Source organism: Bombus affinis, chromosome 10 (assembly GCF_024516045.1).
Source record: "Bombus affinis isolate iyBomAffi1 chromosome 10, iyBomAffi1.2, whole genome shotgun sequence".
Classification (NCBI taxonomy): domain Eukaryota; kingdom Metazoa; phylum Arthropoda; class Insecta; order Hymenoptera; family Apidae; genus Bombus; species Bombus affinis.
Window position 1 is genome coordinate 5,383,006 of NC_066353.1, and position 18,156 is coordinate 5,401,161.

At 33.9% G+C, this 18,156-nt stretch overlaps 2 protein-coding genes and 3 long non-coding RNA genes across 11 annotated transcripts in view; 2 read left to right on the forward strand and 3 right to left on the reverse strand.

The window, feature by feature from the left end:
• Nucleotides 1–18,156, forward strand: part of LOC126921536 (omega-amidase NIT2-like) — a 72,147-nt gene that overhangs the window by 46,730 nt on the left and 7,261 nt on the right. Inside the window, exon 1 of one of the 2 annotated variants that reach the window (XM_050733240.1) lies at nucleotides 17,672–17,993. The exons of the other annotated variant lie outside the window; for it this stretch is intronic. The gene's annotated coding sequence lies outside the window, so the exon portion shown is untranslated. Of the gene's footprint in view, nucleotides 1–17,671; nucleotides 17,994–18,156 lie in introns of those variants that run through there. 2 annotated transcript variants of the gene reach the window in all.
• LOC126921553 (uncharacterized) overlaps nucleotides 1–18,156 on the reverse strand; it is a 63,668-nt gene that overhangs the window by 19,683 nt on the left and 25,829 nt on the right. Inside the window, exons 2-3 of one of the 5 annotated variants that reach the window (XR_007712377.1) lie at nucleotides 13,255–13,677; nucleotides 12,796–13,138 (exon numbers count right to left, since the gene is read on the reverse strand). The exons of 2 other annotated variants lie outside the window; for them this stretch is intronic. This is a non-coding gene — a long non-coding RNA (uncharacterized LOC126921553). Of the gene's footprint in view, nucleotides 1–10,209; nucleotides 10,298–11,166; nucleotides 11,499–12,795; nucleotides 13,139–13,254; nucleotides 13,678–18,156 lie in introns of those variants that run through there. 2 more of the 5 variants (XR_007712380.1, XR_007712378.1) reach the window with 2 other exon arrangements.
• LOC126921566 (uncharacterized) lies at nucleotides 3,018–9,361 on the reverse strand. The gene is made up of 2 exons (XR_007712395.1): nucleotides 5,801–9,361; nucleotides 3,018–3,125 (listed from the first exon to the last, which is right to left on the reverse strand). It is a non-coding gene; the product is annotated as an uncharacterized LOC126921566 (long non-coding RNA).
• On the reverse strand, nucleotides 13,812–17,874 carry LOC126921559 (uncharacterized). Its single transcript, XR_007712386.1, has 3 exons — nucleotides 17,726–17,874; nucleotides 14,976–15,287; nucleotides 13,812–13,931 (listed from the first exon to the last, which is right to left on the reverse strand). It is a non-coding gene; the product is annotated as an uncharacterized LOC126921559 (long non-coding RNA).
• On the forward strand, nucleotides 15,335–17,538 carry LOC126921541 (protein FAM133-like). Of its 2 annotated transcripts, none has more exons than XM_050733261.1 (5): nucleotides 15,335–15,661; nucleotides 15,772–16,133; nucleotides 16,213–16,316; nucleotides 16,431–16,689; nucleotides 16,960–17,538. In XM_050733261.1, exons 4-5 carry the CDS (start codon nucleotides 16,471–16,473, stop codon nucleotides 17,257–17,259), a joined length of 519 nt encoding a protein of 172 aa, XP_050589218.1. In that variant the 5' UTR covers nucleotides 15,335–15,661; nucleotides 15,772–16,133; nucleotides 16,213–16,316; nucleotides 16,431–16,470; the 3' UTR covers nucleotides 17,260–17,538. The 2 variants fall into 2 exon arrangements, with proteins under 2 accessions (XP_050589218.1, XP_050589216.1); XM_050733259.1 differs by having other exon boundaries at nucleotides 16,431–16,588.

Here is an 18,156-nt window from a genome sequence, read left to right on the forward strand (position 1 = left end):
TCCATTTCCTACCTTAAAATGTCTCTCCTTTGAAAAACTCCATTTAAATATAACGATTAACAAAATATTACCAATAAAAATATTAAAACGAGATGCTGAAAGAACCTTTTAATGAAGTACAAATGATTATTTCAACTTTTATTCTGTTAAATTTGAATTGAATCGTTTATAAACCGAACAGGTGTATAAAATTTTATTGCGTAAAAATTGTGCAGCTGAAAATTAGGAACGAATAACGAATGAGTAACCTAGTTTCATTAAAAGGTACGTGTACGCCGATCCGCGTAACAACTTCGACACTCCAATTATTATAAAGCATGTATCCTTCAGAGATTTTTTGCGCGAACGCAAGATACCTTTTACACGTGCAACTGAATAAGTGGAACGTGATTTTCAATATTTCTTCTTGTAGAACTTGTAACAACGTAACTGTTTCACGAATATTTTCCCTGACACTTTTACAACGATGCGTAGAAATCTCCTTTTCTAATTAATAATTTCAGCGTTTCTCTGAACAGTTTCGTTGCGATTAAAAAATATACAAAGCTTACGACGTGCTTGTTTAAAAATATTTATATGGAACAAGATTTCGAATTTGTCACATCAATCGCGATCTCAGCAGGTGTAAATTAATTCGTTCTAATGAACGATTAAATTAAACGGCTCGTGACAAAAATTATCCCTGTCCATGTTTGTCTTTCTAAAACTAATTCAAGGCGAGTTAAATGAATCGCTGTGTACCCTATTCGCGCAGCATGTGTTTTAACGACCAGCATGCAAGCGTTAACGGTGTACTTTAGTTTCTCATGGTTGTGTTAAGCTGGTTGCTCTTAGAATGAGCATATACTTACCAAAGGAGGTGAACAGAAGATAGCCTGGCACCATTTTGGCTCCGAATGGTAACAGAAGCATTGAGTGCAAATCGAAGGTCCCGGCACATACATCATTCCATACGAGACAACTTTTCCTTCGAAATCAGTACAGTTTCCTCTTAAAGACACTGAAAACAATTAGCAGCGTCAATATCTTTGCCACTCGACAATCGTACGCGCAGTTACGCTAACCGTTTTAACGCCACGCAACGTGATCGCTCTATTCGCGTACCGTGGTAAATTGTGCCACGATGTATGGTCACGATCATTAATTCGCAACGCGCTCAAGCGTGCTCGTCGCGAGTCATGTCAGAGTTTCCTCTCGTAATTACTTGTTTTTCAAATGATCATAAACCAAATAAAAAAAAAAACACCAATATAAAAAATTACCTCTTGAATCGGAAAACCAAATCCTGCATTATAGAATGTTATCACGCAAACGAAACGCAGAGCATAAATATTTCGCAAACTTTTGAGTGTTTGTTGTAACGCTTCCAGTATAACCGATGAAATGAAGCGCGAGCACGTCGAACGGTATATTTCGATGAAAAAAACAGGATGAAAAAGGGCAGCGCGATCGCGTCGATCGGTACTCCTCGCAAATAAATAAACGAAGCGCTAGCGCGCTGCATAGCACAAACCGATACGGAGTCTTGAAACATCCGACACTAAAACGGTTAATAACATTACTCAAACGACCGTACCAGGAAATTTTTGTTCAACGGATCCGCATTGCGGCTATCACGATGCTTCTTCGTTGCATCGATGCTTCATCGATGAGATTAAAGCACCGTTGAAATAGGTTATTCGATTTCTTACATGGGGAAAAAGTTTTTATATCGTGTTTGCTGTTTTACTTCGCAAGTGTGCTTTACAGTATACGTTAGAACTCCAAGTCGAGCTATCCGAGTTAAAGTCTCTTGAAACTTAAAACGGCACTTAAAGGATATAGGTATAATAGAAGGTTCGTTTAAAATTCAAAAGTGTATATACGTACATATACATTTGAATAAAAATAGCGGATAATCTCAAGTAAAAAAGTAGGTTGGTGTTAGTAAAATGGTTTCAAAATACTTGTCAAAAGTCAAACGACTTGACTAATTAAGAATGGATGTAAGAGATTGAAAGCAAAGGGCATCTAAGAGTATCAATTAAGTAACAAACTCACGGTGACAAAGAGGTTTTCACTCGCTCGAATTCAAATAAATCGGTTAATTTGAGCGAAACTTTAGGTGCACGAGAAGCGACACGCGTCCTCAAGGACTACGAAGGTTCTACTCGAACGAATGAAAACTTTTCTCTGGCCCGGTGTGTATACACAAGACGTGCGAATTTAAAGTGCAGATTGTATTAATTGAAATAATTGGTTGGTTTGATCAAATTAATCGTTTTAAGCTGAAATGACGAAGGTCATCCAAGTAATTGATGTCCACTGTAATTATTTGTTAATCGAGCGTGGAATCGGAACGATTCGACCTCGTTCCAACGCGAATCGTTACTAAGGCAGAGACGGCAATTAATAATTGTCGCGTCATTTGTTCGATCGTGTTCACAAATTCAAATACGGCTGAGTGGCGGAAACCATTTATAACACGTCCCGTACCGCGTAGGTCGTATACATATCTCAGGATGAATTTTTCGTACTTCGCCGCATATATTCTCCATGTTAGACATACCATAAAATATTTCGTGCAATCGCGTATTCCTGTCTAATGTCAGGAATTCTCTTTCCATAGGTCTGCGTTTTCCATATTATCTATTTTGCTTATCAGTAAACATTCTTACAATTTGTGATTAATACTGTACGTACAAGAACGTTAAGTTTTTGACGTTGTAATATTTCACATGAAATAATAATGGCTGTATATCGACTAACTTATTAATTAATTAAATTCGTGTATATCAAGTTTCCTATCATTTAATACTTTCGTGTAACTACAGAGATTTGATACTATCAAATGAAATATAAAACTTGGTAAAAAAACGCGCTTCGTTAGGAAATGAGGGTAATGATGCAAATATTTTTTGTAGCCATTATATAGAATTTCGATGGTATAATTAATCAGTATCAACTTACCAGCCCCTGACGGGAAGACAAAAATAACCTGCAAGCAGATGAGATTTGCAAGTATTTTCGAGTACAGGTCCTTCATGGTTGTAAAAGATCAGGGGATGTTGTCGCTCTAGAATAGGAGAAAATCAGCTGTTTCAATAACTGCTGTGTTGGCACTGGAGTGCGTAGACCAGAAATATCTGCGACAAAAATCAGAATACATTTGTTTTCACATGATTCGATCAATTTTGTGTAGAACTAAGCTGATTGAACCTAACACGGGATAATTGTCCAACTTACGACCTTAACAAGCCCGCTTGATTCTCTATAAGTGCTTGAAATTGATGCTTGTATTCTTTCCAGATTAACAAGCTTTGCCTCCGCCCCTCCCTCCCTCTCTATTTCCTAAGATCGAGTTAGACTGCCACAACATATTATCTTTCTTCTTTTCTTTTCTTTTCTTTCGATCTTTTAAAGCCTTAAATCGCTGGTTATTATAGTGTATACATTCAATTACCCTGTAAGTCGTAAGTACATGTTTTACGTTATTTTTCATTTTCCAGCTAAATTCCACAAAAACAAGAAATATACTTCCAACGTGTTTTCACATGTCTCTAGCAAAGATCTCAAAAACAAGTTGCGGCCCAATTTAAAACGACAAATAGCACCGTGTGTCTCGTTGTGGCAACGCACGCTTCGTCAGCTTTTTAAAAGCGCTCTCTGTCTGCTTTTTTCTCTCTTCACCGCCTATTCGTTTTTTCTTAACGAGTGAAACCGTTTTTACGAGGACGGGAGCACAGAAATGACGTACTGGCAATTCTGTTTCGTGATGACACAAGCAGCCCGGTTTCAGTGAATTAATCCTGGCCCCAAGCTTCCAATTATCTCTCCCTTCCTTTCCTTTATTTTTCCCTTCTATATCGAGTTTCAGGTTTTCTAAATTTCCATTACAATCAACTATGGCTTTTCTCTATTTTACATGTTAGCCGATGATTCCTGGCAAAAGCATCGGCTGTAAAAATATTTGGAGTTGCAACAGCAACAAGTGTGTTTTCTCAAACAGAAAATATTGGAAGCGTACTCGTTGGCAAAACAGTTCACGGATAGTTCGTCCTCTGCTCGTTATTTGTTTCAATACCGTTAGCAAATAAATTCATGAAACATAGTGTATCGCATAAATTGAAAATAAAAGCTTTGCGTATACTTGGTAGTTGAACTTTGACTATTATACGTATGTTATATATGTAGTATCGTGGACAGAAGGCCTAAGATATCTGCCGAACCATAAACAATGCCGCGAGAGCCGCGGCATCGTCGGGTACATCAATGTGTCGTCGGTTCTTTTTAAGTGGATAGTTTCGTGGAAAGGGCCTGCGTGACTCTGGCCACGGGCGTTTCGGGACACGTGTCCGATAGGACGGGAAAAGACAAAGAGACGCTAAAGGCAGTGTTAGTTGAGCAGCCGGAGAAGACGGATGCAAAAGGTGTGCAGAGTGTGACTTGAGAAGCGAGAGCGAGCGAGTGTAGAAGCCGAAGAGTGTGAATCGGGAAGTCGGAAGCCGTCTATGAGAATAAGACGTACGACAGCATTGTAATCATTTCGTTGCTTCGAATATTATTTATTAAATCAAAACATCATTACTTGTCCTTTCCTCTAAGACCCATTAAGATACTACATATATATATAGAAGATTGCTTAGAATTTGGAGCTTAATAACATATGTCAAAATCATTGACATTAAAGAAGGTGAACCTTACTTACCAAATTTCCTTCCGTCAAATGATACATAAAAATTGAAAAAAATAATATACATAGTTTTGACTTTCTTCCGCATTATAATTTGAATCACTCGATTTATTCGACTAAAGATAATCAAGCAATAACCTCACTTTACACGTATTCTCATCACGTGAAATAGATCACATCAGGGATTTTCAAAAGTCGATGGAATATTAATAGCGATTAATTATTTATGGATGTATTCTGCACGGTTAAAGCAATCGCCTAGTGAATTATCGAGTTCCAGGAATATGAACGGTAAACAGGATTGCAGCTATAAATGACTCTCTAACGTGTATATTAGAGATGAATTTGATCATTTATCCTCATAATATGAAATACTCTTTCAAGTGGAAATCATAATTAACAATTTCTGGCAGCGAAAAGTAAATAAATCGATACGTTTAAATCAATATTAGAATTTCTTAATATTTTTATCAAATATTTTTATCAAATATTTTAACATCGTAGAAGTGTCGTTGTAGAGAAACATTAGGTTGTTCCAAAAGTTTCTTTCGTTTTATAAAGAAATGATAGATGTACGATATTTTTTCTGTATCTATCATTTCTTTATAAAACGAAAGAAAATTTTGCGACAATCTAATAGAAATTTAGCTTTAACACAATATAAAAATGGATTGTTATGCCCCTAGGAGATAAGAACAATATGATTAATATTAATAATGAATACGTTAACGTAACGTAAAGCAGCTTTTGCAGAAGGCTATTAAGGCTATTGCTGAAAATGTTTACTAAAGAATGATAACATGAATTTTCTTAAGTACCCCATTTGATACTTAATCTACTTTGTAAATACTGTACGTCCTAACTTTGAAAGAATGCAATTTTAGCCAGAATGTTTCAAATTACCTAGCCGTATTGTTTCCATGTAATATAATTTATATTTACATTATCTCGCGTAATTCTTTCCACTTTATTGACTTCTAAACGTTAATGTAATATAATTTTTATAATATAATTTTAATCGAAGTTATTTAAAATTTGTAGTATCTCATCCCTACTAGAATAATATTAACAAATGTGCAGAGCTCAAGTCGAATAACACCGGCTCAGATAAATGATCATCAAACTTACTTTTGTTATCGTCGATGTCAGTGATTTTAAACCAGCCAACGTCCATGGCAATCAATATTATTTAGCCGGTCTTAACGCAATGTAAAAAGCAAAAAAAAAAAAAAAAGAAAAAAAGAGGAAGGAAGGAACAGGGAAGCAAAGAGATAAAACGAATTTTTCATTTTCTCGAAACTAGATCGAGTTTCAAGCTGCTCGTAAAAGAGTCTGTAGCCAATCCGACTAAATTCGACGAACCGCGCTTCAAAATTCCCAGAGAACTGTGATAACCATCGAAATCTGTACAATTTGTCGATTCATCGCTTGATTAAAAAATGGAACAAAATGAGGCTGATCAGCCGGCCTTTGAACTTCTAATGATCCCTATCGTTATACCCTAGGTTGAATGCTACGATATAAGCCGAGACAGCTATAAGTAGGGTTCAAGTGATTGCCGCCATCTATTATTCACGCGTTACACATTCGCCAGACGGACGCGTCTAACGGTTGACATTGTTTTCTACCCTCAGTTCCAACGCAATTACGTTGCTACGTGCAATCAAGTCTCGAGTGAAGCTAATGATAAGTTGTTGTTCGATCCTACACAATTACTAAAATTATTCAAATTAAACTAATTTAGTCTAAAAAAACAAGTAATTTCGTTATATATTTCCTTTCATAATAAGCCATGGTTGGAATATAGTAGCTGACGAAAATATTCGTATATTTGTAGAAACATTTTAGGGCTGTATTATGCATAACGGCACTATAGAATTAATACTGTAACAGAATTCTACTATCATGGTTATGCTGGTAATATTCGAAACAAATCTGAAAATCTATGTAGATGTTGTAAGATATTCAGTACGAGTACTGTGCATTACTGGTATGTACATAATCACGACGAGATAAGGAAGGTACTGTTCTCTATTGCTCGTCGCTACCCGTTGCTAGTAGCAACGTACTATGCATATATATCTCGTAAAGATTTTAAATGTAGCCAACGAGACCATTTTTAATATTTGACTATCGTGACCCATTACAGTTTCATCACTTTCAATTAATTGAACACGACCCGCACCTTAAGACTAAAATACACAATATAAGTATGGCACAGAAAATCTTTTAAAATTTACGGACGACTATTTATGGTATTTAAAGGCAGCAAAGATAATAATTAGCTGCAGATTTGCCTCGAATCGTAGCATACAATATGGAATCTGATTATTAAAAATTACTGTGGAAATACAGTGGATTTCCATAAGATATTCGTGCTTGTGGGATTTTGGAAATAAATTCTTAACCCAAATGGACGACCTCGATACTCGAGAAATTTTGTGAAGCTGACGTCAATGGCGATATGTACTGTTGTTGTGCTATCATTTCATAGTAAGCTGTATTGATTGCACTTCTATTCACGGAATTGATTTATTCCACACAAAAGTTGACAACAATAATCGAAAAAAGAAAAATATATTACCACCTTTCACATCAGCATACACAAGCACATAGGATTTCACACGAATATACACACTTGTAAATTCGACGAAACGATCAAATTTAATTATTTTTCGATTTTTCGGGCATCAAGTACTACATCAAACGTTACACATCAAACGTTAAAATACGGCGAGCATACAAAATGTACAAACCACTCTAAATTAATTAACTTTGAACGTTATTGATTAATTTAAAAAAACCACTGTTGCGTTGAGTTTTACATTTTAAAAAGTTGTTATCCGTTTTTGCTTTGTTTAAAACTAAAAACAGGACTCATTGTAAGTTCATTGTAAGTCGTAAATATCCCTTTTATTTATTTAAACAAACAGATATTTAAACAAACAATTTATAAATATGTAATTTATTTACGTATATTTGTAATATCTGTTTTATAAATTTGTACAACCATTTATCCATTTATCTATTTTATTTGCATATAATTTTTATAGACTTTTTTTTTCTTTTTTAAGAACGAAAAATTGTGAATTGTTATTTTAAGACATGTCAGGCTGAAGCGATACGCGATATATATTTCTATTCGGATTTCACCGTCGTCGTAACCGATGCTATTGGAAACGTTTCACAATAGACGTCTTAGAAGCGCTTGCAATGTCCGTCATGTGTAAGGCTCTACCACTGAATCGCGGCTGCCATTTAGTGATTAAGGTCGATCACTTAGAGACGTTAATCCGCCATAATGGTGAGCAATACATCGAAGCCATTATTGAAAGCATAGTTACGCTTTAATTTCATCGATCTTATTCACAAATAGAAGTGTACAAATTATAGGATTTCCAAATATTTAGTTTAGTTAAAAGGAGATATGAAAATGACAGGTATATTCAAAGGATAAAACAGAACCGTACGATTGTAAAGTTTCAAATCATTATAACTATTTAAATTTGAAAAATCCTACTATATTTATACAATATATTTTTATTAAGAATGGAAGAAATTTCGAAAAATCCGCCAACACTTTTTACTGTCGTCTTGAAGCACACCATATGTTAAGCTTCTTCGTCGTTACAAATTTTATCGCGGATGTAACGAACGTTTCGAACATGTAGCACGCACGCGTCAACGCCTACATTTGGATTTTAAATATATGTTTTATGCATTAAATGTATTTGTACTTTCTTGCGCAATTTCTTTTAATTTGTTACGATATGGAGGGTTTAATTACGTTTAAGATATCTATCTGAATCCTTTAAATTCAAAGTTCTTTAAAAAATTACGTTACGTAAAATAATCGTTTTTCCACCTTATTGTATCATAAAATAGTTACTTAAATTCATATTACTTAAAGAATCTTCCTACAGAAAGAATAAAAATGAATAAAATCCTATATGTTAAATTTTACGTGGTTGATGGAATACATAGCGATGACGAGAACTAACTACAGACAACAAGAAACTATTAGCGAAGGCAACTGGTGACTATGAATGTCGTCTCTATAATATGTGGCGACTAAGGAGAACAACTACCAACTACGGATAACAAGTAACAACCAACTGTCTCGTTTCTAAGAGGCAACTAACTTGCAATTATCCTCCTTTGATGGTTTCTGTAGCGTGATATACGTCTTGAACGTAGTTAAAGAATATGGTCGCTGCTGAATGGCGATTTGACAGCAAGGCGATCCCGCCAGTTCAAAGCTTGACATTGCAAGCTACCGAAAACCATTAATCTTGTTATCGAATATCTAGCTTTCAGAAGAACCCTTGTGATATGATATGACGTCATGACATTTTTATGACGAAGATGAACAAACACCGACCTCTAACGAAACAAATTTTTATTAAGTGCCGTATGTGAGTTGCAGGCCGGCCAACCAAGGAAATTTATCGAATGTATAAAGTAAACTATATATACGAATATATTGGATATATCATAAAATGCCCGCGTTATATCGTCCAACAGCATAAAGAAAGCTAAATTTAAGGAATTGAAAAATTGAAATACCAATTATAAGAGAGTTAATTAAATTCAAACCTATCGATGGTCTCATAAATTTCCTGGAAATTGATATCTTTCGAGTTCTAAATTCTCCTTAGAAAGTATCATAGAGAAAATATGAAACTTGAAAAGTACATCACGCTGATGCCTCGATAAATCGTCGTGTCGATAAATCCATGTGTCCGAGCGATGAATTTTCCCCAAACAACAAAAAACTGAAGGGAAATCTTCTTTGAAGGACGTGACAAGGTAGGGGAAGCGGGAACAATGATCGCGCGATAAACTGATGGTGTACGTATAGAACGAGTGTTGCGAGAGAATTATCGAGAAACAAAAAAAGAAAAAATAATCGTTGACCGGCGCGACTATACGCTGTCGACGGGCAAACAGCGACTGAGACTAACTGAAACGAACTCTGTCACAGTATGAGCACGGGCTGCGTTCGCGGGTCGATCGAACACGTTCTGCGCCTCTCCTCGGCACCGGCGTCAAATCCACCCCCGATGGCTGCAACGCACTGGTGCACTTGGTGGTCCTTCCTTTTTCGTGTGATATTATACCAGCATCTGTGATGCCATTTCAAAGACCGCAATCAAAGCATTAAATGGCAGATTAAAGCGACGCGATAATATTACCCCAATATTCGTCCGTAAATGTTACCGTATAGATGTTTAATTAAGCATTATTATGCTTCGAATAATTTACTATCACATGAATCGTTCCACAAGAAAACATATGTTTCACTTTTCCCCGTAGTATGATTGTAATTTATAACAAATATTTATAATTTATAATTTAAAATATTTATAATTCACTGAAAGTATCTTCTTGTCACGATTATAGCCGTAAAATGTCAAATTAAAAGTACCAAATTAAAAACATATGGTATCCCGAAACCAAACGTACGACATGGCGAATCACGATGATACGATAAAAATTGATCTATGTCTTGATTTATTCAAACAGAATGAACTTACTCGAACTTTTCCAGAATAAACGATTTATTCGATAATATCCGTCACCAGCTTCTCTTCCTTCAACGGTAACAATTGGCACCGAAAGCTCGAGAGACCCGAACGGTGAGACGTACCCAGAAGCAATGCAGTTACCTGGGCAAAGAGTCCCAAAGACCAAGGACGTAGGAAATTTCGAGAAACGGAAATGGAAACTGGAGTGGCGCGTCAATCAGCACTGACGGAAACTAATAAAAATGGAAAAAACCAAACTAATTCGTTTCACAAATTATTAAAACGATATTATTCAAAATTTCACTCGATTTTCTCACTGCACACGTCAATATTTGTCGAAATATCAATATTAAAAAGTTAATAAAAAAAATATCCTCTTTCCTCATACCTGTCTTTCTCCCGGGCGGCGAAGGAATACTAGAATGTTCGAGAACAACGGATACTTTTTGATTTTATCTCAATATCAATTTCAATCTTTTTAAACGAAATATAATCTGAACGATGAAACGTTTGATCAAATAATGTTCTTCGTTCGATGCTAAAGGAAATTGAGAAGAAACATCGAAAATTCGTTAATAAAACGAATTTCTTTGTTTCTGTGAGATAATAAACTTGATATACGTATTGGTTTTTAAAATCAATATAGCTAACCAATGGGCACACTTTTAACAAGGGTGATGGAACATACCAAAAATCTTTCAAGATGGTCTTGGCAACGGAAGAGTCGAAAATATGACAATTATAAATGAAAAATTCTAATATTTTACAGCTGGCAACGATAAAGAACTCCAGATATTCTCCTAATTAATTTACAACAAATTCGCGTATATGATCGATAGCTGACGTCATTGTGTCCCACAGCCCTTGTAAAACGATAAGAATTTCCTGGAAAAACTTGTAGCCACGAAATGAAAGAGATGATAAAACTTCTAACAAGAGTACTGAGACGAGCAACTTTGTACTTACCCCTTCGGAGTAGGGAACGTGATTAAACGTCCGCGAGTTCGAAACTTTTGTAAGTCACTGCACGGCCGCTGCTTATGGTGGAAATGTAATAGATATAAGTACAGAGCGCGTGAGCGAACTAAAAACGCGATATAGGGGTAAAGAGAGAGACCGTTCCGTTCTTCTCTAATGCCCGCGTACTTGTGCCGGAAATGTGTAACAACGGTAAACGAGCGCCGTCAGTGTCCACTAGTGTGCATGCCTGATTAAACAAGGACAGAAAATGCTTATATACAGCCTTCTCTTTCTATTTCCATGTCGCATCCATCTTACTATACAGTAGACGGGATTCGACTATTCCATCATTATATTCGCACCCTGCTTATGTGTGCGAACAAATCGTTCGTCTCCTGTTTGATGCTCAGTTTTCAACGGAGTTGAAGGGAAACTTTATAAGAGAAAGGAAGTGACGGATTGTCTCAAAGTAATAAACGAAAATTCTCGTAACTATCGAAAAGCGATAGTCAATACAAGGATATCATTATCACATTTAAAACTATCACAATGAACGGTGATTTATCGCTGCAAGGTACCACAAATAAGATATCTCATAATTTGCGAAAAGAGGTAAGGAATATTCTAGATTTTAGACTTTGGAACTTCCATGACAGTCATGAGTGTGTTTTGTCATTGATTTGCCATATTGCGTTTTTCACAATTGTTGTTCATTTTTTGTGATATTTTACACTCGCACATAGTATCTATGATTTTTTCTTTCGATAATTCTTATAATTATTGTCAATAATTAATTATTTATAACCATTTACGCTGTATTATATATCATTCAGATTTATCTTTGCACGTATCAAGATAGTAGATAACAAAATTATGTGTAACAAATTTATTAAACTCGCAATGTAACAGAAAATTGCATGAAAATCTTTATATTATTAATAATTATTGTTAATAATAAAAAAAATAAATGTCGCATTAGGAGGAGAGTCGTACTTCGGAACGTAATCGGAACATATTGTACCTTATATGTGATTATTTGGAACGCAATGGGTGAGTACATTGCAATTTAGATATCTTCTTAGTTGCAATTTTTTCGAATAATATCGGTGACCAATCGAAATAGAAATTAGTGCGGAAAGAGGGGAAGGAACCAAAATTTGAAAATCGACATCGGTAACTCAGTAGTTATAGAATAACTCAATCGATAACGTAGATTAACTAGTTATAAATGAAAATATATTTAAATTCAAACTTTAAAAATTAGAAATTAAAAAGCAGAAGGCAAAAAATTATCGCCGAGGATTTATATAATAATAAATAAACAGTACATTCTTTTTGTCTGTCTTACCTAGAAATAAAACAGTTAATTGATGATTATCGTATAGTGTGTACTCATAGCATAAAATTTGTTCAATGAATTAAAAATTATATTTTTTAGATATGTAGACATTAGCGATGTATTAATCCGGGAAGCTCGTCTACCTCGGAAATATCGAGTCTGCGACAACGTCGATTTGGAAATTATTCTTACAGAATATGAAAATTATTACAAGATGAAATTCCAAAAATATCCTATATTGTGCAAGAAAATAACTGAAAAGGAAATAAAGACGAGGGAAATGACAAATGCGAACAAAGTGTAAGAATTTAAATTATTTAACACTATTCAACGTTCTCAACGTATTCAACGTATCGATTACAATATCATTCAATCTTCGAAGAAGTAGTAAAACGTGTCAAATCTGTTAGCAAACAAACGAGAAGTGAGTCTGTATCTGGGTCTGTGAAAGGGAGGAATGCACAACAGAAGATGAGGGGTGATGCTACGGATGATATTAATCTCGCAATGACAGTGACATCAATTTTCGCCAATGAAAGCGATGAATCTTCATCAGAAGAGGAGCTATTTAACATCTTAATGGAACAATCCACGCAATCAAAGATATCAAAATAGGCTCAGAAGCTTTATATAGACAATCTGGAATTACGAAAGATTATTGAAGACATTTCATGCGTAAGTTATTTTCGATTAATATACGTATTGTAAATACTGATTTCAGTAAAGTTTTAAATAACGAATTACATAACACTTACGGAAATTAATACGGAGATTATGCGCCATTTCATCTTTGTATTGTCGCAGGAAATCATACTGACAAAATTAAATGTATATTGGGACAACATTGTAGGCCTAGAGGAATGTAAATCTGCTATTAAGCAGGCCATTGTGTATCTCCTCAAGTACCTTATCTTTTTCAAAGGCCCATTTTCTCCCTGGAAAGGTATTCTGCTATACGGACCACCTGGTACAGGTAAGATACTCGTATTTCTTTCATTCCCGTACATGTTTACAAGCAATTACGAAATAGGGAAGACGATGTTGGCGAAGGCAGTCGCAACAGAATGCCAATGCACCTTTTTTAACATAACGGCCAGCTCATTGGTGAGCAAATGGAGAGGTGATCCCGAGAAGTATATCCGTCTAAGTTGATTTCCTTAGTCTACGAAGAAGAGATTCTAGAATATATCATATATAATAATAATCATATATAAATAGAATAGTTGTTTGGAAAACGAAATGATATTACGTTCGTGATGAAACAATGAATTTAAGGAATTTTGAATATAATATTTAATAAATAATAAATACATTTGTTAAACTGAACAGGTTTTATTTGAACTTGCCTATAATTTTTCGCCTACAATTATTTTTATCGATGAGATTGACTGGATAGGCACAAATAAAGGAGTAAACTGTACATTGTCTGAACCTGCAAAGAGAATCAGATCAGAACTTCTTTCTAGATTGGATGGATTAGTATCTAACGAAAATTCTAATGTAGTTCTTTTGGCTGCAACTAATTGCCCGTGGTATGTATATCACCCTATTTCGATGTTTTCTAAGTAGAAAATATCTTAATATCATAATTATTCATTATCTTAATCTTAATTATTGTGTTGTGCGGAATATTCCTTTGTTATTATTAATATAACAGAACAATAATATTTATTGTAAATATATTATTACGGACATTGATGCAGCTTTACGCAGACTTTTTCTTGAAAAGAAAATATACTTATCATTACCAAATGAAGTTACTCGACTTGGTATGTTCAAATTATACCTTAGCAACCAGTTATTAGAGAATATGGATATTGTAAACCACATAATAAAATCTACTGAAAAATATTCTTGCGTGGATATAAAATTGCTTTGTAAGCAAGCATGGCTGCTAGAAATAAGTCCAATATGGGAAAAACTTGAAAAAAAAAAAAAGAAACATCTGTTACGACTTTGAAATATGAATTAAAGAATTATGAAATAATAGCAAAATTGTTAAAAACAATGTCACCTACAGTTACGGAGTGGATAGATATGAAGCGTGGAATAAATATGTATGCCATAAGAACATATTTTAAAAAATATAAATGGTTATCATATAAAAATATAAAAATATAAAAATATAAAAATATAAATGGTTATAAATTATTAATAGAATTATAGTTCGAAAAATTGTTCGTATGCGTGCATGTATGTGTGCGCACGGGCTATAAACAAGTTTGAAATGTTCGTTCTACATATATACGTGGTATACATATTCCCTTATAATATATAATATGTGTAATCTGAGTGATAATATATCCACGTATTACATATGTGTTAGTGTATTTTATCGATAATCTGTCTTTTATTTCCTCTTATCTTATTAACGCATGTATGGGCGCGTATATGCGCCGGGCGAAAGCTATGGTTATATATGGGATTGTTAACAAATAAAAATTAATCTAGGTGTTATTAAAGAAATTTGTTTCACCTTCTAAACTTTTTGATGATTGGTTTACTTTGAATATTTTGCATATCTTTGCATATCATGAGCATTTTGTACATTTCTATACATTCAAATTTTCTATGAATATAAAATGATCCGCACTACTATCTACTTCATAGTATACTCTATACGTTTAAAATGCTCCATTAGAAGCTTAAATCTATCAAAATACAGCTCCTAGGGAAATGTGAATTTTCACACGACCACATAATATCGATTTTCTGATTGAAACGTATAGGCAGGTATATACTAGCATAAGCCACCTTCGGCATTTGGCCGTATGGTGCAGCACTAGCTCTGTAACATAGAAAACCATAGGCGTCAGTTCTTCTTATTTCCTCTCTCATATATGTTTACTTTAGTGTCACTTATTCAGGCGCTTGATACATTGTCGGAATGAAATTTTAGTAATGTGCAAGTAATTTTGAGTAGATTAATAAAGTATAATAAGATATTAGATTCATGTACATAGTTTCAAGTGACATCAATCTTTATGTCTAGTATATACATGTGTATTGATCTATAAGTCAGTGTTAAAATAACGAATAAATGGCAGAAGAAGGAAAGAAGAAATCTATTAAGAAACCTGTGTTAAAAAATGCTATTCCACAAGAAAAAAAGAAAGTTGATTACATTGAATGCCTCGATGAGAAAGGTATTAAAGTAATAGGGTGAGTTCAAAAAATAAAATTTATAATCAAGAAACATATAACCTCAACCTAACCTATAAAAATCACCAATAGCGGAATATATATATTTGAAAACAATTTTTTTATTTCAGTGAGGAAGAAAAAAAAGATGAACCTCTAATTATTCCATTACTAGGTTCAAAAATCTGGCATGATAGAATTGTTAATAAAATAGATGCAGACATTTACCTTCCGAAGGCAGATAAGGAAAAGGTAGGAGACGCTAGTGTTAACGAGGCAAAATCAAAGCTATCTAATGGAAAAACATCGCCAATAATATCAATATAGAAAGAAAGAGCTAGTTGAAGATAGTGAAAATAAAGTTGTTACTTTAGAAGAGCAAGCGGCTAAAGAAATCATTGAGGAACTTAAGTCAAAGAATGAACATGAAACTAAAACAAATGATTTAACTTTACCTTTAGTAAAAGATGAATCATTAGGAGGCAAAGAACAGGTACATTATCAACATATTGATGTGCAATGCGCAGATGTATTACATTTGCATATTATAAATATCGTTTTGTATTTTTCAGTCTACGTTAGAAGATTATGAAAAAATTCCTATTGATGCTTTTGGTGTAGCAATGTTAAGGGGAATGGGATGGCAACCAGGAAAGGGAATTGGTTGAAATGAAAAGTATGAATTTTACTCTGGATTAAATTAATTATATGTATTTAATACATCACTTATTGGAAAGTAAACAGAGAACATCATTTTTTATTTCACAATCGTTTATTCTAACTATTACAGATTAGTAGCAGCTGTCATACCAGAATTACGACCAAAAGGTATGGGTCTTGGAGCAGACAAAGTAGCATTGCAGAAGAAAAATACAGATTCCAAAAAAGAAGAGGAAGAAGTTAAAATCGAGAAAGGAACATTTGTGAAAATTATAGCTGGAAAACAAAGTAATAATTATGGTCATGTAGAAGGATTCGATAATGATGCAGGAAGGCTCATAATAAAACTAGCTCTTGGTGGAAATATAATATCTGTAAATGAATTTATGGTACGGGCAGTGACTAAATCAGAATATTCTAAGAACTCAAAAGTTCAAAGTTAATATGAAGTGTTAGTTTTTCATCAAGGGACTTTTAAGAAAACAAATTTGAATTGACATATACATATAAAGACATAATCGGACATGTAGAAAAACTAATTCAAGAGTACCTGTAAGTGTGTTGTTGCATGCAATTTTTTAAAGGTCCCTTCTATTTTTATATAAAATATGATAAATGTAGAGGTTTTAGCTTTCAGTATTTTATGGGGTTAATTTCAGATACAAAAAAGTATGAGGAATATAAGGACAAGGAATCCAAGGGACTCAAGCAAAAGATGGATAGAAAAAGATCAATGTCCCCTGACCCCGAAGACGGTGAAGATGGTGACAAAAGTAGTAATAAAAGAAAGAAAATCGGAAGTACGATGCAGAATAAGAACAAGTATGATAAAGTGGGGGATAAAAAATCAGAAAGACGAAAAAGGCGCTCCGAATCTAATGATGACAGCGATAGTGATTCTGAAAAGAAGAGACGAAGAGAAAGAAGTAACTCTAATAGTAATGATTCTTATAAATTAAAAAGATTGAAGAAGTCAAAGAAACGTAAGAAGCACGATTGCTCGTCTGAAAGATCAAGTAAGAAACATAAAAAGAAAGGCAAAGAAAGAGAAAAAGTTAGAGATAAGAAACCCAGAGATTATGCAGACAGAAAGAAACACAAAAGACGAGAAAGATCAAGATCTCGATCATTTAGTAGGCAGTAATATTTTCCAGTAACGTATTCGGTCATTTTACTTTCAAGATAAATTGTACAATTTTATTTATACAGATTTTATAATAAAGTGTATTTTTACAAAAGTATATTTCTTTTCTTACCCTTAACTGAAAATTACATTTAATTATAATATGTAATAATGTTTACAATTACATCAAATTTAATGTCCTAAACTTTATCAATAATTATTAAAAATCCCCGCGTATTGTTTACGTAATGTTGATATCGAGTAGTAAAATACATAACCTCAAAGAACATTATGATACTTACGAACATCGCTAAACAAGTAGTGCGAACGATGTCGAGAAAGTATTCACTATGTATAAAGTATTTATAGATAAAAAGTATGGGAAATATATAACCGAGTGTATTTAAATTTTCCAACATTTTAGCATTTCGCTTGGCGTTGGTACAACTTCAAGTAAATGAAGTAAAAGCAAAAATGTAGAGCGGGCAGTTTCCTACATTTCCAGCGCGAAAGAGCATAATGCTGATATTATCGCTCTTCCTGAATGCTTTAATTCGCCATATGGAATACGTAATAATTTGTTTCTTTTTCTAATAATTTATTATATGTATAACAACTATATAGAAAAAAGTAAAAGTAGACAAATTACCTTATCGTTTATACTTCCATAAAGATTGTGAATTGACTCGAGAATATAGAATTTCCCCACTTTTATGATTATCGTGATTTTTGT